We start from the raw sequence: 22,111 nt of genomic DNA, 5'->3' as shown, positions 1-22,111 counted from the left end.
GCCTCCAGCTACACTCTGCTGCGAGGAAACCTGATCATGTTTACTAGCTGTAAAGAGGTAGTTAGCGGTTCTTGTTTGCAGTGCACAGACCACCGATACTTTGATGCTGAAGTAAACCTAAAAACTTGTTGATTGTGAGATGAGTTCTGACTTGTTTCATGAAGTCGATTTATGGAGGTGTATGTTGGATGAACATCAGAGAGTCGCCCTGAATAATATCCGCATGTGTTTCATTACTTTATCTTCACATTTGACTGAATTATAACTGAGGATGTTTGACTGCGATTCACCTCAGCCTGTAGTTTTTTACCGTCACCTCTGTGGAGAATGTATCTTTCTCTTTTGTCTTTCTCTCACTGACCTGTTTTTACACCGCACTTAAAACTCCATCATAGATGATGAATTACTGTGAATATTTCCTTCTCCACTTTTCCCTGTGATGTTAATCGTACCTGAACATGGTTTTACAGTTATATCACTGGGCCTCCTGGTTTCTGGGACTGTTTCTGTTTCCGTTAATCTCTTGTGACATGATCTTAAATTGTTGATTTCAGGCTGCACAGCCTCTGAATTAGGAGCCAGCAGGTGTTTGAGCTTGTGTACAGATGTTCACGTTTACCCACAGTTTGCATAGGAAGCTTCCAGATCCCAGAGTAAACACAGTCAGTTGCTCAGTGTGGATCTGAAATACATCTGCGAGCTCCCGAGCCCCAGTAAACAACACGGATTCAGTTAAGAGGCTGTCGATTGCCGTCATCTGAATCTCGTCCCCATTTCAGTCGAGGCCAAGTTTCAGAGCAGCTGATTCCTGCCAGAAAACAGCAGAAGCGTCCAGAGTGTTTATGTGGTCAGCTCGCGTCGAGCTTTCAACGGAAACAAATCCAGACTGAAACATTAGGATCTGTTAATGGACTTTAGGTTTGTCTGCCAACGTGACCACAGAAGGAGTGAATCTGGTTTTAAATATCGCCTTGGGTTTCTAAAAAATTCACATCATGCTTTATATCCAAGCAAATGATTACCTTGGAGAACAGAGTACTGTACCACTTACAGCTGCTCTTACATTTATATTTTCAGATTTTACTTATTTCCACACCTTTACATGCTTTTCTCATGCTCGCCTTCTTTCTTTCTTTCTTTCTTTCTTTCTTTCTTTCTTTCTTTCTTTTTCTTTCTTTCTTTCTTTCTTTCTTTTCACGTCACCTAATTTCGCTGCTGTTTTCCTCCCTAATCTTTTACTTTCACTTTTTCTATTCGTCTTCCCGTTGAAGGCCAAAGAGCTTAATATTCATAAATGCTGTTTACAATGACATTTATAAGTGATTGAATCAAACTAGAATAAAACATATAAAATTCTAAATGGTGGAAAAGAGATGAATCATGAGCTTTTCAACCCTCTCTACCTTCTTTCTCTTCTTCCTTCTGTGGTTTCTCGTTTCTCTTTCTTTCTATTTCTACCTTCATGATCTCTTCTACCTGTTCTTAACATTTCTTTCACTTTTTCCTATTTGCATTATTCATTTCTCACTTTTTTCCTCCTCCCTTCTTCTTTCCTACTTTCCTTCCCTCTACAATTTCCTTGTGTAACTCTGAAAGCAAAAAACTTTTACTTGAACTTCTCATACGTTATGAGTCGTCTGTTGCTGATGTGCTTTTCAGACGTCAGCGAGCATCCAGAGAAAACTGAGACTTTCAGTCGATCTCATTCACAGTGAAAGGCGGCCTTTGTTTGTTCCACTCTCACCATTACATTCCATAATGGTAAAGCCCGAACACACGAGGAACATTAAAACGCCCTAATGACATTCCTGTGTGTACTGAGCCTTCAGGCCTCGGTTGGCCGAGTGAGCACCGCAGCAGCAGAGAGAGAGAGAGACAAACGTTGAAGATCTACTGAAAAGTTTTTGTCTGAACTTGCCGAAGTTGTAAATGTTTGTCAGGAATTATTAGCCTGAAGTGTTTTACTGGAAACCAACAGAACAGATTGAACAAACTCCTCTGGAGTGAAGGGACACAATGTATTGAATTGTTAAAAGTGTTTTTAAAAACAACTCTGCTTTTTTAAAGCGATGTGAAAAAGGCCTTGAGCTGGTGTCAGTGACGAGGGGCTGCAGCAGCTTTAAAGAGCCGACGTGGCAGCTAGTACTTCAAAAACTATCATTTGTAGAAGTCCCATTATTATCGTAGTGTGTGTACTGTGTTCAGTAATCATATAATGTGAAGCGTTATTATTATTATTATGTTTTTGTCTAATATTGTGAGAAATGCTGGATTAAACTATGCAAACATAGCTGTTTGGTTTAGGCACAAAGAAGCTGTATAGACTTTGTCTTAGACTTGATGTTTTTGTGTTCAGCCTTTTTTCCTCCTTGCACCTGATACAGATTCATAACCTGCTCCAGTAATTAAATTCTGCCTCACACACAAATTGTAATTAAGCTCTCAGAGTATGAAGTCAGCCACTTCACATGCATTCAGTGCTGGTTCGTTGCATTTTTCTACCTGCGCCATTCACCCCGAGCATCTCTGTAGGGGAAACTTGATTCTGAGAGAGACTGTGTAGATGGATTTTCCCACAGTGTTTGACTTTAAATTTGGAGATAAAATAGCTGTAGCTGTATGTGTACTGGTGTCAAGTACTGGGGAGTTTAAGTTGTTCTCAGTAGTTGGATGTTTGTTCTGTTCTTTGCCTGAATTTTCTACTAAATAAACTGTTCAAACTTACAGAACCTGCTGCCAGGCTCAGTCTCGGCAACAACAGAAGGTTTTTTTTAAACTATAGTCAATCGCTGGTCTCCTGTGAGAAAGTCCTCAGCTTTATTGACCTAACCTGTCCTAAGAAAGTTTTTGCAACCCAATGCTACATGTCCATGTCATGTTTACAGCTGCTAGACGTTACCCAGTGTTAATACATCTGCAGCTGGTACAAACAACCTATAGAGTCCTGAAGGACTGTCTCTTTTAGCAGCTGTAAGCTTCTATAGACACTTCAAACTTACTGTTAATGGACTTTAATAATTACATTTAATTAAACCTCTGGACATTTGAAATCCCTCTAATTATTATAGCCAGCTTGAATATTGTGATTGTTTCAAGTACTTCCAAGGTGCAGTTCCTAAAGTTTCTAACGTTTTGTTCACCGGGACTTCTCCTGAAGCATCTTTGACCCCTGAAACCTTCTTTAAGATAAGATTTTAGATCTAAGATTAACTGCTCTGACCCTGACCTCTGAACTGACACAAAGGAAGGAGGGCAAGACGAAAGGAAGTCTTCCATGTAGATCAATAAAGAATCACATTGAGTAAAAAGCATTGCTGTCACCCCCAGCGCTTAAACAGGCACAAGTGAGTGATTCATCACTAGTGACAGGAGGTCAGAGGTCGAGTGTAGTAATGTACAGTATCCCCACAAGCCTGCAGTGTAGATCAACATTTCAGAAGTGCTCTGGTTCTGCAGACCAGACTGAGATCTCCAAGAACAATCGCTGGATTTTGTCAGTCTGTGCGATGTACGGCGTGTGGGTTGAATAGCTCGTATTCACCGCTGCATGTGGATAATGTGTCTCCTCACGCACTCACACTCACAGCGTGGGCAGACCAGTTGACCACAGGGTCAGTTCACTGGAAGTGTAGGCTGATCTCACAGCTGGTGAGTCCACAGCCGCAGGCCACAAAACAGTTTGCACCACAGTTTCCCAGCTAATGAACACCCACCACACACCTTAACAGGCTGAGATACACACTGATGCACATTCGCTGTTCTTTTAAAAACAAATATTAGCTTTGCACACAGTGTTTCTGCTGTGGTTACCCTCAATTATGAGACAACGAGCAGGTGACTGTTCTTTACAGCTGACTTAATGAAATCATAAACACTCGGGCTGGTTTGTGGGCAGCCATGCTCATCTGTCAGCAGCAGCTCTCACAGAACATGAAGGTGGTGGAGAAGAAGAGCAGAGCGGAGAAATGTCTGCAGTTACTTCAGGTACAGGAGGTTCTGGAAGTAAAGGCCTCACTTATCAGGTCACTGGGGCAAATAATTGAAGGGGACACATGAAAAACTGGACACTGGAGCAGTCACAGCTCAACCTGCATGATGTGCAATGATCAATTCTACCTGTAAACCTTTTTTCCCACAGTGACATTGTGTGTATTATATTGAGTGTATATAGTTCTATTTTTGTGACAGAAAAATAGTGATGATGCTAATAGTTGGACAGTTAATGATTATTTTCATTATCTAGCATTGACCTATTTATTTGTTAATTAATTTAAAAAAACATTTGCACATATAGTCTTCCTGAAGGATCAGCTTCGTATTTTCAGATTTCTCTTTTGTTCATCCAACAGTATAAAACACATCCATTTAACATCACACGACCTCAATCAGTGTGTGAGAGTTTTGTTTTTTTTTTCATTTTCCTTCCAGCATTTAAAGTTTTTGTTGTGAATATATGATGTGTGTGATTATATGCTGATATATGCTGAGCAGGACTGACAAACTCAGAGATCTGGATGTTTTACTGCCAAATAAAAACAACCAATAACGATTCAGAAGCTAGAATTGGAAAATACTTGAAAAAATGTTGTGTGTATTGGCCAAATAAAAAAATCATGGAGCCCAAATTTCAGATTTTTTGAAATTCGGATTAAAAATAGCTGAAACTGTCCATCAGAGACCAGATAAACCACTGCGATCAGCCACAAGATTAATGCCACGTGGTGATTTTAATGTTGTACAGGACAGAGGTCAGAACGGAAAGTGCATCACAGCGTGAAACATTCTCTGCTTTTTCTTGCAGCTGTTCTAAGACTTAGATTTAGAGAAGAGGTATTTGCCTGAGGTTTGGTTGGGGTCCTCTCTGCGTGATCGTAAAGTCATATAAAAGTCAAGCCAATCAACGTCAGCACTTCAGCAATCACACGGTTTCTCTTCAGGTAAATGCGATTGATTGTTCCTTCTCTGCTCTGCTCCTTCGTCTGCAGCCATGTTCACACTTAGTGTGCTGCCGGATCCAGACACTCAGCACTTTGATGCTGCTGCCTGCTTTGCCTGATAAATGCGTCAGTCATTAAAGCAGGACTCAGGGCGCTGACATGGTCACTGTGAAGAACGGAGGCCAGCGTCTCTCCTGCTCTGATGGTCTCTGTGGTCAAGCCGCCTGCTGAGACGCGCTGAACAGTGAGCATCGTGGACCTGAAGGCATAAACTTCCACTTCTCACTCTGCCAACAGCGCACCTCGGTGCTGAAGTTAACACAGCCAATAAAACCAAACCGTCTGCTGCCAACAAGCCTGCACGTGAAACACTGACACATATAATACACAAAACTTCTAATTTCACCAAAGTACTTATCAGCTGCCATCTCTTCCTGCAGGCGTTGCTTCACATTTGGACACATAATACTAGTGGTTAAAGAAACATGGCTGGAGGCTGTTTCTCCAGCAGCTGCAGAAACAAAACACGAGTAAAAGATACTTGTTTTGTTTATATGCACAGAAGTGGTGCATGCAGAGTTCTGCTCCAAGATAAGAAGAAGGAGGAAGAGAAGTCAGATTTTCAGATTATTCAACATTTAAATCTCTTAATGTGTTTTTTTGGGGTCTTTAAACTGATTAAAGGATGATTAAGTGTGGTTTGCACGTGTCGCCCATTAACTACAAACTGCAGATAATTCACACCACAGGTCTCAGTTAAGGCAGCGTGTGTTTTTAGAGCTTTCCTCCCAGTAAAGAGCTGGTTCCAGTTCACTGGGTTATATGAAAACCAACTGCAGTAAAGTGAAATTATCTGCTGATGGATAATCCAGTTAGTCCAGTCTCCTTGTTTTTAGTTAGATTTATTGGAGCGTTGGCATGTTGCTATTCTTTCTTTTCTTCAAAAAAAGAAAGAAATATTATTATATATTATTATATTTAAGATTTCTGGACAGTTTAAAATATACAGGAGCTGCCACACTGACAAAAATCACACACGGCAGCTGTTCATCAGCCTCATTCATGCAGCTGCAGTTTGCTGTCTTAGCGTTGTGCAGCGAGGCTGAATATTTCACTGTTGTGTACAACGGTTTGACACAATGATGCAATTAGAGAGTCGGAGCGTCTTTGTGTCGAGCTGTGTTTTGGCTGCAGGCTTTAGACCCTGTCAAAACTCTCATCCATCCTCACAGAGGTGCTCCTGCTGCAGACGGAGTTTAAAGAGAGCGTGATGGAGAGATGGGAAACATGCAAATATGGACACACACACACACACACACAGACACACACACACATACAGACACACCTGATGAGATTGCAAACATAAGAGTTATTCTAAAGAGAGTGAGAGAGTAGAACTGACACTGATTCTGATCTATGAGGCTCACTCACATAAACACTCACACATGCATAAATGCATTGTCAGCAAAACTAGAGTTGCAGCACCCAGTACCAGACTGTCAGCTACAGAGAGCTGGAATCAAACATCCCATCATCAGTCCTGTACATGATGCTCTTCCACGTGATATTTGATACAGTAGTCAGAGTCTCCTCTGCAATTTGAAACTTTGGCTCTGCAGAAAACTTTGTTGGAGGAAATATGTTTTTCTCAAAGTAAGGTTGAAGTTAAAGAGTTGTTTTGGTATCAGAGCTGATGTTTTCTTCTGCTGAAGAATGTAAAAAGTTCCCAGCCCTGATCCAGAGTGAACTATTTTCATAACACAGAGATGGATTGTCATGAAATCAAGTGCAGACTTTAAGAATCCGAGTCACCTCAGTGATTCCTTCATGTTCTCTTGTAGATGAATCTTGTCTGTCGCTGTTATTAACTCATTAATAATGTCACTGTACCATCAACATACATAAGGACCAGCTACACTGTATGTTCTCAGGTCTCTCTCAGGATTCAGATAAATGTAAAATAAATAAATTTGCAAACTTCGAAGTACCTCCTCACAAACAGTAGTCAACAAAGCAATCAGCTGACAGCTTTCCACTAACTTGTCTTTCAGCTCAATGCCAACACATTAAGGGAGTTACCTTTAACATGCTGACAGAGCAGGGCTCACCAGAGGTTGTCCAGATGTGGCCGTGACCACTTTCAATTGAAAACAGACAACGTTTGTGCAAGACAACAATTTGCCTCCATTCATATTATTCTGTGATAAATCACAATCAGCTCAGACTGAGAATCAGTTTCTTTGGAGAAATTACACAACAACACGTGGTGATTTATTAAGATCCATTAGAGGACTGCATTTCCAAACAGCCTGATCTAATCTCTTGTTCCCATTTTTGGCCAGACTGTCCCCAAAAACCAGTTTTATTCCCCAACTCTCCCACTTCAATGCTGCACTGAAGATTGAAAAACGTGTTGTGCTCAGTGTTTTTGTTTTGATGTGAGCTGAGTGTGACTGAGGTTCAGAAGCAGAGCGGCTCAGAGCCGCCGTCATCAGAGACTGTTTCGGGGTCAGTAGCGGCTTCAGAGGGAATAGCTGAGACGCAGCCTTGTTGACGCTGATCGCGGAGCTTTGTTGTGACCCTGCAGGCCTCCTCGTTGGTATGCAGCGCTCATCTCAAACGCTGCTGCTCGCTCTTTTAAGTGTCTCCCTTCTTATCTGCCCTCTCTTCTCTCCCTCTCTGTCCCCCTCTGACCTTCTGTTCTCCCCTTGCTTTCTTCTTCCCTCCTTGGCTGAATACAGATCCAGAAACCATGGTGATGTTTAGACGGTTTCTACTGGAAACAGTTCTCCTTCAGCTCACAGGAGCAGAGGAGGACGCTGATAAATGTGGCGGGACTGAGGGGTTGCTTCTACTTCACTTAAATAATTGTCTGATAGACTTAGATATAGTCTTTCTCTGTAATATTCAGGGTGGAGGGGTCTTGTCTTGACTTTATACTGTTACTTCACACTTTTCTGACATGATCTACTCTGCTTTTAAACCACCATCAGACCAAACCGGGCTCTAACTCCCTTCATTCATTTCAGACCAGTTTTCACTGTTTTTATTTTTATGTCCACTTTGGTGACGAACTATTCAGATTTATGTTTTTCCTCAAATGTGACCTAAACGAAGGATGATCGGGGGGAGACGAGAGTGGAAGCAGAATATCAAACAATCCAAATCAAATGAAGCTTTGACTAAAGTTTAGTAAAGAGTTAAACTAAATTAAATTCCTACTGAATCTTTTCCCTCAGTTCCTCTTTGCACGGTGGTCAGAATCCCCTTCTATTCACGTACACTGACTTGAATCCTTCAAGTGAGTTCGTTGAGAGTGCTGTTTATATATCTGCTTCTGTCATTCTGCCTTTCAGACCTATGATTGTGCAAATTGCACAACTACGGGCGCCTTGTCCTGAAAGCTGATCCAGGCGTGTCGACTGTAACTTCGCTTCTTCCCACTACTGGAGTGTCCAGATCCCCGGGGGGCTGTTCCTATCTCTTCACTGGCCTATTTGTGCTCCAAATCAAATCAGCGAGGTCTAATTGCCAAAGTCCTCGGCTGTGGTTACTCAACAGCACTTGAGAGCACTTACAGTAATGTGTTGTGTATATCTAAGTAACAGGAGGCCAAAAACCCATGGGTGGTAATGAGGAAACCAAACACTGAGGGCTGGTTTATGTTTGATAAAAGAGCTGTAAAAAGAAAAACTGCCTGTTTCTCCTTCTTGATTAGAGTAATATCTGCAGTGATGAAGAGAGAGGGGGCGCGACTTAAGATATTATTGCAGAATAATTTAAAAACCTAAACATAGTTACTTAATTAACTTTTTCTGCAATAATAACCCCATGTTAGTGTTGATGACCTTGTAATTATCTAGTTGTTAACCTGCTAACAGTGGAATTACTTTATCTCGGTATCATGTGAGATTTACTGTATATTACAACAACAAAGAGCAGCTCTGAAATGTTGTATGTCAAATATAACATGAGCCGGGACTTTTTAAAATGAAAATGAAAACCAGCAGCCATGTTCCTGTTCTTTTTCTCCCGCTTTGCCCCGAGACTCTGACATACGACCGTGTTCCCAGCTCGCTCAGCTCGGTCCCTAAATTGAAAAAACATTTTGACTTGTGCACTTCAGGCCGGCTTTCTGGTGTTGCTTAGCAACAGCAGCAGGTTGACAAGCAGTAGGAGTCAGGAGACAGATTGCTCATTTTGCAGCGGTCAGCTGTTACTGCAAGAAATAAGACTGTGTGAGCAGGTGGAGAGGACGGAGACTGAACCGCTGAGGAACAGTCCCTGTAAACACTCGGAGCTCAGCGAGATGTGGAAAGAGCTTAATGTCACAGACGACGTTGTGTTGGGTTCCTCAGCGTCTATCTGTGTGTTCTGTTGCCAACTTTTTACTTCTGTGAAAGTTTTGCAGCAGCAGTTTGCTTCAGGCTCAGGCTGAACGTCAGCTCGTCAACATGAGTGACAGACACTGTGACACCAGCTTGACTGGCTGAGGGGGAAGACATGAACTTTCGTTCTGACTACCTGGGAAATTCACGGGTTGTTTATGAAGCTGGAGCCTTACTGAAAATAAATGGTCACAAACATGTGCCTGAATATAATAATATTTAATTAAACAACACAACTGGAAATTTGTATTGAGGCTAGTGGAGGAACTGCTAGTGCTAATGAACCTGTTGTCATCTCTGTCGTGAGCAGTAGTTTGTTGCTTTGAGCTGTCACACGAGGATCAACCATGTGTAATAAGAGCAACACCAGCCTGAACAAGAACGAATGCTGCTCCTGGAGCAGCGTTAATGAATGCTGAGTGATGTTTACAACAGCATTTATGGTGAAGGTAAACTAGACTGAAACAGATACTGAACACAAAACACAAAGAAAAAGGAGACGAATCATGACGTCTTTGATTTTCAATATGATGCTGCTTCCACCTTAACCTCTCTGTTGAGATGATGTTTTCATTTATGCAGAAAACCAGGAAAATTGCAAATGAAACAAAGATCATGGCACAGTGAACTTCTTTTCTAGCAACACTAGCTGTGCAAACAAAACTCTGCATCGTTATATATTTTTAGAAGGAAACCAAAGGTCAGAAATTGTTTTGTACCTCTGGTTCCTTTTGCCAGAGGTGAACTGGCTCCTGGAGAAAATAATCAGGCATGTAGCGGGCTCTGGAGAGCTGATCAGAGGTGTGGGAACGGGTGTAGAGTCAGCTACATGTTCTCAGCTTTCGATTTACTCCGTCAACCCTCCTGCAGGTTGAGCTTCTCTGTTTTCACCACACTGATATTTAAAAGGTACCGTGTTTATAGTTATGTATGAAAAATCTATATCTCACCGCACTCGACATATTAGCAGGCATCCAGGCGCTTATTTAGCTAAAAATATTTATTCAAACGTGTTTTTGGGACATAATGTTACATATGATGTGTGTGTGAGACCTGTTGGCCGACAGAGCTGCAGTACAGAAACCTGATGAGTGACCAGTCTGAAAAAACCTCTAACTACTTGATTGTTTGTCCAGAACATCTGTAGTTCAGGTGTGTGTGTTTGTGTGTGAGCTTGTATTTTTATCACTCCGAGGTCAAATTTGGACATTTTGAGTGAGTGTCCTTGCCTGCACTTATGTCTCCTAAGAGCTGTTCGCATTATGTCAATGAGTGTGTGTGTGTGTGTGTGTGTGTGTGTGTGTGTGTGTGTGTGTTCATTAATTCCTGAAGCCATTCTGGTGATTATGAAGAAAGGATTCAGTGCGGCGGTTATGTGAGCAGACTGATGAGCAGTTATTTCTGAATAACAGATCGCTTTTGGACTTTGTTCCACTCGGTGATGAACAGAAATGTTTGGCAGCAGAGAGCGAAGCAGACGATCTGCCAGCAGTTGTGTCTCATTTCATTTTTATATATCAAATTTCTGCTCTGCTCTTTTTTTTTTTTATTTTGGCAGGATGCATGTTGTTTTGATGGAAAATGACTAGTTTGATCTTCTCTTTGCGTCTCCAGACTACATGTGCCTGCTTATGATTCTTGTTGATCGTTTTCCAAATCAGTTTTCAGACTTTATTCCTGTGAAATCAGCCTGCAGAGTTTGTTGTTTGTTCTTTATTGGTCTTTTTTTCTATTTAAGGCATTTTATTTATTCTTTTCTTGTTAATGATGTGCATGATAACCCAGCATGATAATGATTGGCTGTTGTTATTATAATCACAGTTATTATGCTGCTTCTCAACAAGCTCCTCTCGTTTGTCAAAACACAATCTTCACGTTTTCTATAGAAAAGAGTTTGTCTGCATGGTCAGTTCAGTCTGTTCTTATAAAGCTTTACATTTTCCTGTGGTTCAGATCCAGCATCTCTGACAGAAATCAAACCTTTGACCTGAAAACAACCTGAGTGGAGAACTCAGATCCAGAACCTACCTCAGATTCATCCTTCATGTGCAGCGTGTCTCACTCTGGATGGTTTTACCAACAACTTCTGGTTTCTGTGTGTGCATCTGCACAGACTCTACTGTTAACTCTGTAAATCTGCCACTGACTGAACAGCTACTCTATCGATCAGCCGCTATCACCTCCATACTGAACTTGAACTCAGCACATACTGCAGAGCGATGCTCTTTTTTATTATTCTTGTCTAAATATCTGCTGTTGTTGCTCTGCTGAAGAACCAAAATGCTCTTTGGTGTGAGCGACCGCACAAGCTTAATAAAGACCATTGTTCAGGTTGTCATCGGCTGTCTAAGTCGATCATGGAACAACATGCAACATTATATAGATGGTTTTCTACTTCAGCTGTGCAGTTGTTCTTTGATAAAAACTCAAAGTCATCAGAGAGAACAGTGTTTCTTTAGTCATCTGGCAGATGCTGTTGTCCAAAGCGACTTACAAGGTACAAGGCAAAGGCAGGATGAGCATTAGGAGGTCTACTGGAGGTAGACCACAGCTGAAATTTAGATTAACCCATAAATTACTGCTGGGATCTATCTACTTATTTTCCTGATTATTATTATTTATTCTACAAATTGTTATAAAATACTATCATCATAGAAAACTGCAAATAGTTATTTTTTTAGTAGTTTGAAATTGTTACTAATTAACTTTACGACATCACGTGGGAAATCGTCCATAAATATTTTCATAATTCAAAAGATATAGATATTAACTTAGCTTAAACGTCAACAAATACTCCTACAGCTTGTTTACATCGATATTACTTTTAAATTGCTTTCTGATGTCTGCGGGTTCGATAAATGTCTCACAGCGATGAGAGCATTTTAGCAGGTTTTCAACAGCTCCTGAGCTTCTGAAGGTCGTTAAACTCAGTGGGAACATGGACGACTGTGTAATCGTCGACTACAACATCAAAAGTATCATCAGGATCGGTACTTGTACAAGTCGGCCGTGTTCTGCTCTGTCAACCTCCAGTGACTAAATGGTGTGTTTGTGTCATTCCTTACAGACAGGAGTGAAGACTTCCTGCCAGAGGGGAAAGAGCTGATCACAATGGCGGTCTCATCACTCAGCAACATGTCAGCGTGTTTGTTTTGTGTGTCAGGGCTTCCAAAAATGTGTCCGCTGGGTTATCAATATGATTTTCAGTGTCACTTTTCAGTTCCTACTGATTTCTATCCACAATTACTTTATGCTGCTTCTTAAAGTAGTTTACTAAATCAGCTGAAAGTCCCTGCCTGCTCCCACAGGGGTTTTCAGTTGATGTGGCTGTTTATTAGATCAGTGCTGGGAATTAACTAGTGCTGGTTTGAGTCAAAGAGTGATTGTGCACATACTACTTATTTCAATTTGTACAAATACGAAACAGAAAGGCCACAAACTACCCCTCACACGTTTGGTAAAGTGCTGAGTGCATCAGGTCGGCTCTGCTCATACAGTTTTTTGTGTGAGGGTTCACAGCATTGACAGTCTAAATCCCTGTAACCATAATGAAGGTAATACTGCCTCGAACAATCACTGATGTGAGCCCTGCGTGTCCAGTTCCAATTTACGTGTCAGGCATTAGCAGTATTTATGAGTTTCGCATTGATTTTATGGTTCCAGCTCTAACCCGAGACGCTGCCGGAGAACTCAGCAGACAGTAAACAGCGAAACGTGACAGGAGTTGGAACCACAGCCGGCCTTTTAATAATCAGAGGAGGACATTTGTACCACATTGATTAATATTCAAAATTGAAACTGAGACAGAGAATATGTTTATAGTTCCACAGATTTTCCCTGCACATAGGTGGCACAAAGATATTTTGTCTTTACTAGAAAAACTAAAGCACTACAGCAATACATCTTGATACATCTTGCAAGATTTCATGGTACAAATTTTCCAAGTCGGATTCCTGACATTCAGACTGTTTGAGACAAAATGCAGAGACACATACAGAGCTGGGCTACAGATAAATCCACTGTTCACTCTGTTATGTTCCTGCATAAAAAAAACAGAGGTAGGCCATAAAAATGTAGCTCAGCCCATAAATAGGCCGAGGAATGCCAGAGACATGCAGGGACAGGGTGAGACCACGCAACAGATCAGCCATTAGACTATAAATAGTAAGACAATCACCAGTAACATACAGAATCCAGCTTCAATAGAAACCATGTGTGCAGCACAGAGTCTGCAGAGTTAACAAAACTGTTACAGCACAGAACGTAAAGAGTTAGAGCTGACTGGCTTCACGGCGACAGCACAGGAAACACTCTCATGTATATGTTTGAAATCGATGAATTACAAAAATGTATATACTACAAGTCCAGAGAGACCAAGAGACTGGAGGTCTGAGCTAATGGTTTGTTCACACCAGCGTTTATGATTTATGAAACTTTTTTTTTTTTGACTGGCTTGTAAACTAACCCTGTGGCTTATGTCCACAAACGCACCACCAGGACAAAACCTCTGTAAGTTCCAAAAAAAGCTGAAAGGATTTGCAAATTAGCAAAGTGTCACCCTGTGGTAGGTTCAGGATGTCCCCCGCCTCACCCCTAATGCTGGATTATGGTTATAATAAATGGAAAACAAGTGAGATTTAACATGAGAGCACATTAAATTACTGCAAAGTGAAGTTGCTTTTAACATCCATGAACGAGTGACAGCAAATCGTTCATGTTTTAATTTAGTTTCTTTTTTTTCAATTCAACCTCATCTAAACTGAAGAACTGTGTTTCTTTGACTTTGCTCAGCAACAAGATCACAACTCAAAAACAAAACAAATACTTTCTGCGCTCATATCGTTCTCTCAGAAACCTGACATGAATAAGACATGTGCAGAACACTGATAGACCTGAATGAATTTTACATCATAGCTCTGTTTGATGTTGTAATATTGATGTGAGGGCAAAGAGAGGCAGTAGCAGAGGGATAGCAGCTCCTCTTTGATGTGCGATTGCTAATAAAGAAAAAAAAAAACTTTGGGTAGTTTATTCTGATGCAGGATGGACGACAAATATGGAGGAGGAAAGGTGTGGCTGAAATAAATGTTGTTCTGTCTTTGGTAAAATGATTTCTAGCTTCATTTCAGACATTATTTTGTCTGGAGCCCAAAATAAGATGGTTTGTTTTCATACTGAAATCTCATGTGAGTTGATGTCCCAGAGATGAATGAGCGCTGAGCAGAGTTTCCCAAGAGTGTATTTTTATCTCTGTCCCATTACATCACTCCTGCACACAGTGGACGTTGGCTGAGCGTCTCTCTGATGCTGTTTAACAGCTGTTTGATTTACTCCGATCACCTGACACTGCTGCAGGCGCCAGGCTGTAATCAGCAAGACTTGATCATTTCAGGCTGGTTAATATTCATCAAACCTTCATGTCAAGATAATTAAAGAGCTGTAGGAAAACTTCAGTCTGGAACAAGATGGTGGATCAACAGGCTTAAGGCCAACGCTGCTGCATGTAGGATCACACGTGTCTTAAATGAATCGGACAGCTCCCTATGACTTACAGTTTCACTTGAACTGATCCCATTTGAGCTATTTGCTGTTGTTTTTCCCTATTAGTCCATGTACCCCATGATTTAACTAACTAAACTAAATAAACTACTAAATAACCACTCATTCAGGCACTAATCATATCTTGTCTTGACTCTGTGACACCACACTAACAGGTTTACTAGTATTCACCATTAAATCATCCACGATTTTTCTCCACCCTGGCTTCCAGCGGCTGCTCACATCAGATTCAAAGCTCTGACACTCGCCTACACAGTGGTCGACTCAACAGCCTCATCCTACCCGAACACTAAAATCCCTCTCGTGTGCTGCACACACAGCATCTGTTGGTCCCGACCACAAACGATCCCAACAGAACAGGACGTTTCCTTGTTGCACTGGATGCATTATTGTTCAATCTGAGGTCCGTGTGACATTAAAACACTGGCTTTGAATTTGAAGTTTATGCTGAAATCTTAACTTTATGGAACAGAGGGATCACCGCTCTATCATCTTTCCTTTTAGCTCATCACATTCAACATGTTGTTCCAATTAGACACATTAGTGTCCAGATGAGGCAAATTATCTTTAACGAGAACTCCTGAAACTCGAGGTGCACCCGGCTCGCAGATGAAAGATAAACTGTGCGTTTATTTCATGGTCTCGGTCTTGAAGCTTCCTATTTTCCTGCTATCATTATTTCCCTTTAGTATTCTTTTTTTTTTTCTTTAGAGAGGAAGTGTTTACACAGGTCTGTTGCAGTCGCTTTCCCTCAGCTCAGATTTCACATGATTTATTACTCATGTTAGCACAAAGCTAAGCCTTTCACACAAACCATCAACATTTATGTACAGCCGAGTGTAAAGCACACAGCTGAAATAAACTTTCATCACACACACTGTCTAATCCGCTGATTCTTAGGCCGGTTGAAAGGTCGAGAATGGAGGGATGAGCCTACAGGAAGGAAGGGACTCAGCAGAGGATTGACAGACTTTTGTTCGGGTTAGTACAACACCTGAAGCAGTTGAGACAAGCCTGAACGACGTCTGTGGGGAAACGCGAGCACTAATCTGGCAACTCGCAGCAACGACAGCGGGATTATCCGTCAGTCAGTGAACACATTGTGAGCTGTTGTTAAATCTCTGCATTTTTAAACAGATTTGCAGAAGATATTTACTGTGCACTGAGTCCTTCGTGCAGCAGATCTGCATCTGTCCTGCATTACAGCTGAGGAGGCAAATTAGTTTCTGGAAACATAAAACCACTTCTTGCTCTGAAGCTCGGAGAGCTGAGGAGAGGAGGACATTTCAAACAACGTGATGTATGAAGCAAAAGTGCAGCGTTAGTTCAGCAAACTTGCACTGTTTGTTGACTTTGGATCTCAGTGTTTATTTGGGATTTCTTGAGTTTCCACTTCACATCCTAAGAAGTTTAGTATCACAGTGAGGGGGGCTGACAGTGTGGAAAATGGATTTCTCTGAGACTCCGTTAGAGTTTGATCAAACAACAACCGTGTTTGTATGTGACTCTATTTCATCGTGGGCTACCAATACTATTGTGTTTCCAGGAGAAAATATTTCCAGATCAAAGCAGCACAGGAGTTCTGAGCCGGATTTATTCTTCTTCACTGTGGAGCTTTGGCAACTTCATACACAGACAGTGAGGTTTTGCCACAGGCTATGAAATAGCTGACATGTTTGGGCTGTGGCGGCAATTCAGATAAGGCGTGAACTGTGATTGGTCAGCTTGTGGTTCCTTTTCTCCAGCATGATTCTGATGCTGTTAGCGGAGGCGACATTAAGAAAGTTGAAGAAAGACTCAGTAGACTTTACAGAGAAGCTATTAGACCGTCTCTACAATCACTGCTCTACAGTGGCTTGATAATAACGGCTAGTTTCCTATTTAGTAGACGTGATAAAATAAGGAGGTCTGCAGAATACACAGTATGTAGGTCCCCATCACTCTGTATCACAAAGTAAATGACAGAATGTGAAGACAGTTACTGTGGCAATATTAGTATTAAGGTCGGTGTAGTCTGACTCACTAATACTCAGTATTATCTGTTCAATGTTGTTTTTTATTTAAATTATACTAAACTGTAAATTATTAAATTATACAGGTATTGATGACAGGAGTCTCATTTACTGTAGCTCTCGTGCTGAGTATAAATCCAGCTTTAGTTCTATAAACAGACTGTTCATGTTGGACTGATTATCTGTGGACCTCATTTCATTTAGTATTTTTGCTGAAGTCATTTGTATTGTTATTGTAAAATGGAACAAAATCTGCCAAATACTTTACAGTCAGATTACTTACAGCTAATGATGCTCCTGTCACTCTCCACTCTCAATGTCACACCTGTCACTCCACTCCCATCACTCACATCATCCCCACCTGTCACTCCCCATCTCCTGCTGCATTGAGCATGTTGTATCAGCATTTAGACTCCAGATATTAACTTTTTATATAATATTCTACACTGATATAATAACTTTCCTGACCAACACTAAATGCTGAAGACACAGTCTAGATTAAACTAAGCCAAATATGTTTGTCATTTCCTCCTTACTCCAGCTATATGAATGTTTTCAGATAAACATCCATTAGTGCCCTTAAACCTTTGCCCTACCACCTTTGTGAAAGTGAAGCTTTGGCTTAGACATAAAAATTTGTTTGTGAAGCGGCAGGAAAGATGGTCGTCATAGTTAAAAAGAAATATTGTTGACCAGCAGTTCAACTCCAGGTCAAGGCCAACCATCATCACGTCCACATGGACAATAATATAAATGACTGTTAGAGCTGCTTTTTGTTGGTAAAACATAAACAGAGGAAGCATTTGACACAACAAGTGATGCTGATATGAAACACTTGTAAATAAAGTCAACAAAGAAAAGGGAAAGAGGAGAAAGAAGCTGAATGAGAGAAATGATAAAGAATGAGAGTGGGGATAAAAAGGAAAGACATGATGTAGAAGTAAAAAAAAAAGAAGAGCTAAAATTAAGGAATATAAAAGAAATCAAAACCAGAAACATTCACATTCCTGTAGATATTTTTTCAAATGATCCACCAAATCTTACATTAGTTTTCCTTCCTGCTGGTTTGAGATCACTTCTGTGGTCATTAACACACAAGACGTGAAACTTGCTAACATTGACTCACGCACACAAAAATCTATAGCAACAATGCAGCTGTAAGTATTTCAGCTGATTTACTGAACATCAGTAAAAATATTAATATTGAGCATCAGTCAGTCAATAAAGAAATAATCCCACTGCCCTGCATGTGTGTTAACCAGTACAAACCTCACTTTGCACTGTAATAATCATAATAAGCTGATTGTCTGACTCACCAGTCTCTGCAGGATCCTCTTGCTCTTGTCGTCAGTGCAGTAATCGGACATGATGCTCCTGTGGACCAGAACCAGGCCGTTCAGGAACAACCAGGAGCCAAACCAGAGCAGAGCGAACACTAGTGTCCCCCGACGAGACCACCGCCTGAGGCCTAGGCAACGCAGCAGCCATGGCCTGCGGCCTCGACCCCCACCACCTGACACCAGTCCTCCTGGTAGCATTTTGGACTTTGTTACTGTCCCAGTATCTTCCAAAAATGCCCAAAGTCTTCTCAGTAGCTGCTAAAAGTTCATCCAGCTAAAGGCAGAAGCTGCATGATGTGACAAAGACTTGATGCTGCTGTCAATGACAACTACTACTAAAGGATTTAGTAGTAGTTGGTTTAGGAACTAAACCAGCATCCAAAACAGAGGGTTTAGAGAGCAACTCTGGACCGACCTCCAGCTCTGCTCTGCAGCTTTTCCACAAGAAAAATTATGAAATTTTGTTTGTCTGAGATTTTGTCTCTACATGTGACCGGTTGATTTATTTTCCTCAGCGCGAGTCAACAAATGTTGAGCAACAGGAAATAACTCGGCGGCAGCCGAGTCGCCGTCACACTGTGTGATGTGGGTGTCTGGGGCCCGCCTGCTGTGCACTGTGGCATTTGGACGCTCATTTGGATTCAGATTCACACACATGCAAACAAACACGAGTGCGTATGCAGCTTCACACACAAACACAAACCTTCTCTCCACAAAGAGCTGCCCCTCTCATGCAGTGCAACACACTCTCACACACTGATTTTCCGTCCTCCCGTCATCCAGGTTTCTGTGTGCTGTCATACTCTGATGAAAATGTCCCGAAAACCCTTTACGCCAAACATGCAGCCGGAGAAAGTCAACTTATTGGAAAAAGACAGATGAAAAAGAGCTGGAAAAAATCATCACATTGAATGAGAGTACATTGATGAGCTTCTAAAAGAAAAGTAAGATCCTGTCCACGTTTCGTTGATGTTGGGAAATAGAAAAATTCTTTGTTGATGTCTGCAAAGGAGTTTTTTTTATGACTTTTCACTCTGAAAAGCAGTCCTGCTCAGTCCTTGATGTTTCACAGGAGAAAAAAATGTCAGGGCTTCAGATTTTCACTGAGACAGAATATTCAGCCTTTTGGTCTAAAGAGAAAAAAACAGCAGCAACATCCAGAGAAACTTTACTGAGGTTTAGCTTTCATCAACTTTCTGAGCTCTAAATTCAAAAAGTCTAAATCCTGCGTTTTACCATCTTTTGTGTCAGCAGCAAACTGTGATATTTAAGTGGCTTTGTCAGTGTGTCAGAGGAAACCAAACCAGCACGCTATTGCAAAGTTCATGAAGGGTTCAGGAACCAGAGAGGAGCCCCGACGGCTGGCTGGCTGGTTCCTTCCTCTGATGTTCTTGTTGGAGAAGCTAATTATCTCTTCCTTTCTCTCGGTCAGTGGAGGATTTCTCAAAGTGGGGTTTGAGTTTGTCGACTTTAAAAGCAATCTTTTCTGTTGGTTTTATCTGCTTCCTAATCTGAACACCTCGTGAAAAAGCGTTCTCGAACATTCAGTTCTGTCAGAACGATAGAAGGAAGCTTCAGTCATCTGATGTTTTCCAGTCTCTGTTTTCGATTCAGCAGCAGATTTAAAAGCGTTCGCTGAGGCATCCAGAGACTCCACCATCCAATCATTAAGCGCTTATTACGGTTTCCTGATGTGGCCGTGGCTCCTTTAAGTGAAGCATCCAAACTATGAAATGAGAAAACGACCGCATTGGAAAACACATAGATACTTGGCAGAAGTCAGTGAATGCACAGTCGCTGCACGCGATGGACTCAAACTCACCATAGTCCTAAAGGAAAGGAAACCAGCAGCAGATCAGTCATCGCCTGCTCCTTTGAATGTCCACGTTTGTTCCTCGTTGACGGGAACCTGGGTGGCAAAGAAGCGGCAGCTGCTGCAGCTGTTCCCTAACTGCTCCCAGGAGATACAATCAGATATTAACTACTATTTCTATGATCTCACAGGTTTGATCTTTGCAGTGCGTGCAGCCTGAACGTGTCCACATGCACACGCTGTTCTGCAGTTTGTCTTTTTCTCAGGTAGACAGTTCAGTTTGTGTCTTCAGCAGCGAATCCTCAGGATGAAAGTCCTCAAATCAAACATGAGCTGCTGCTCAGATGCAACAGGTGCCAAGCTCCACAATCTCTAAATAACCCTTCACATCTCCTCCTACTCAGACAATTTGCCTCACTCACCGAGTCCATTAAATGATTCCTGAAGCCGGTCTGTGCAGATTCTGTAAGGAGGCATGCACCTGCAGCCAAATCCTGCAATTACCTCTTCAATGTCACATCTTCAATTCTTGCAAATTTGCAGCCGGCAGACTTCAAAGTGTTTGAGCCGCAGCAGTGACTGTAAGAGCTGTCATGTATCTCTGAAATGTACAGGAGGGCTGCGAGAGTCTGGTGAGCGAGCGACCGCAGGGCTCCAACAGTTCCAGCTCACTCCTCACAGAACAGCCTGTTCTTAGCAGATGTCTTATTGGACGCTGGTTTCATTTACGGGGGAAAATTAAAGTAATAAGCAGAAGACGTTTTGTGGTCATGTCTCCCACAGATCCACAGTTAAAGTCCTCGATCCACTTCTGAAGCAGCGAGAAGCATCAGCAACCCCAACTGTCTAATATCCTCACCAACACTGAAATTTAAGTTTTAAATCTTACAACTCACCAGTCAACAGATTGTAGGTGAAGACAGGTGAAGACAGTCCATGAGTTGGTGCAAGAAATCACCAACTGTGTTCTTCAACCCAAACTCTAAAACCAGGTTTAACTCTGACTTTTACCTCTGCAAATGCTACTGAGGTCATTCAAAACACTGTTGGCAGGTTGTCTGCAAAGTCCATTAAACGTGTCGTCCTCCAGTTTGAGTGTTGGATCGTCTGCAAAGTCCAAATAAAACTTCTTCCTTTATGTCCCATAAATCACCACATTGTCCTTCAGATACCTGCTTGGATCACAAAGTCCAAAACTCTTGATCCTGACTCCGGCAGCAGCAGGAGGAGCAGGTCTCAGGTCTCAGTCCACTTAGATGCTACTGAGGAGACGACTTTTCCACCAGGACACGATCCGGCTGTAAACCCTGACTCGGGACTGTCAGGCAGCCCTGACAGCTCCAGCAGACGTCTGGTGTTTCAGCGGCTCTGCTTCATTCTCACAGTGCTGCTGCTGCTGCCCCGCTCTCTCCCCGTCTGACGCTCCACACTGGCTGCCTGGAGTGTGTGTGTGTGTGTGTGTGTGTGTGTGTGTGTGTTGCGCTTAGACTTGTTCGTTCAGCCCCATTCCTCTTCCTTCCTCCCCCCAGTCTGCTGCTCTCTTGGCTTTTTCCTTTCTCTTTCTTCTCCTATAGAATCTGTGTGTGTGTGTCCTCGGGGAAAAGTGAAGCAGCTTCTCAACTGGAAAGACCCCCCCCACACACACACACACCCCACCCCACCCCCATCACTCTCTCCTCACCCCTCTCTTGAATTTTCATGCTACTGTACCCACCCCCCGTTACCACGGCAGCAAGTCTCTGCTGAGGTTCAGTCCCCACAGTCAGCTTCACTGAGCCTCGCCAAATTAAAAGCACTCACCCTATTTATCTCACTTCCCTTTCTTGCTTCTTTACTCGCTTTCTCACACCTCTCCCTCCTCCTCTCTCACTCTGGTGCTATACATGGAAAGCACTCCAATAAAAACAGCTCAGGGGCCCAAGGCATGTTGATAATTGCCCTCTTTGTAAAAATGCCAATAAAGTTGTGCAAACATAACATAAAGGGCAGCCGCAGAGGAGATGGAGATGTCTTCAGGGGTGAAAAATGTTGTGAGGAGTTTACTTTTTAAATGCACTGATGT

General features: G+C 42.0%; 3 protein-coding genes across 4 annotated transcripts in view; 2 read left to right on the top strand and 1 right to left on the bottom strand.

Moving 5' to 3' along the window:
- The window catches only part of dipk1c (divergent protein kinase domain 1C), a 34,738-nt gene extending 13,281 nt beyond the window's left edge, over positions 1-21,457 (bottom strand). The window contains exon 1 of the mRNA XM_026362284.1: positions 18,213-21,457. Coding sequence (XP_026218069.1) covers positions 18,213-18,434 — 222 coding nt within the window. The 5' untranslated portion in view covers positions 18,435-21,457. The remainder of the gene's footprint in view (positions 1-18,212) is intronic.
- The window catches only part of LOC113163505, a 1,294,879-nt gene that overhangs the window by 832,975 nt on the left and 439,793 nt on the right, over positions 1-22,111 (top strand). The window lies entirely within an intron of this gene.
- Positions 1-22,111, top strand: part of LOC113163500 (NACHT, LRR and PYD domains-containing protein 12-like) — a 664,684-nt gene that overhangs the window by 327,030 nt on the left and 315,543 nt on the right. The window lies entirely within an intron of this gene.

The sequence above is a fragment of the Anabas testudineus genome, chromosome 2, assembly GCF_900324465.2.
Source record: "Anabas testudineus chromosome 2, fAnaTes1.2, whole genome shotgun sequence".
Classification (NCBI taxonomy): domain Eukaryota; kingdom Metazoa; phylum Chordata; class Actinopteri; order Anabantiformes; family Anabantidae; genus Anabas; species Anabas testudineus.
Note: the sequence above shows the minus strand (reverse complement) of the source record. Positions and strands in the feature narration are given on the sequence as shown.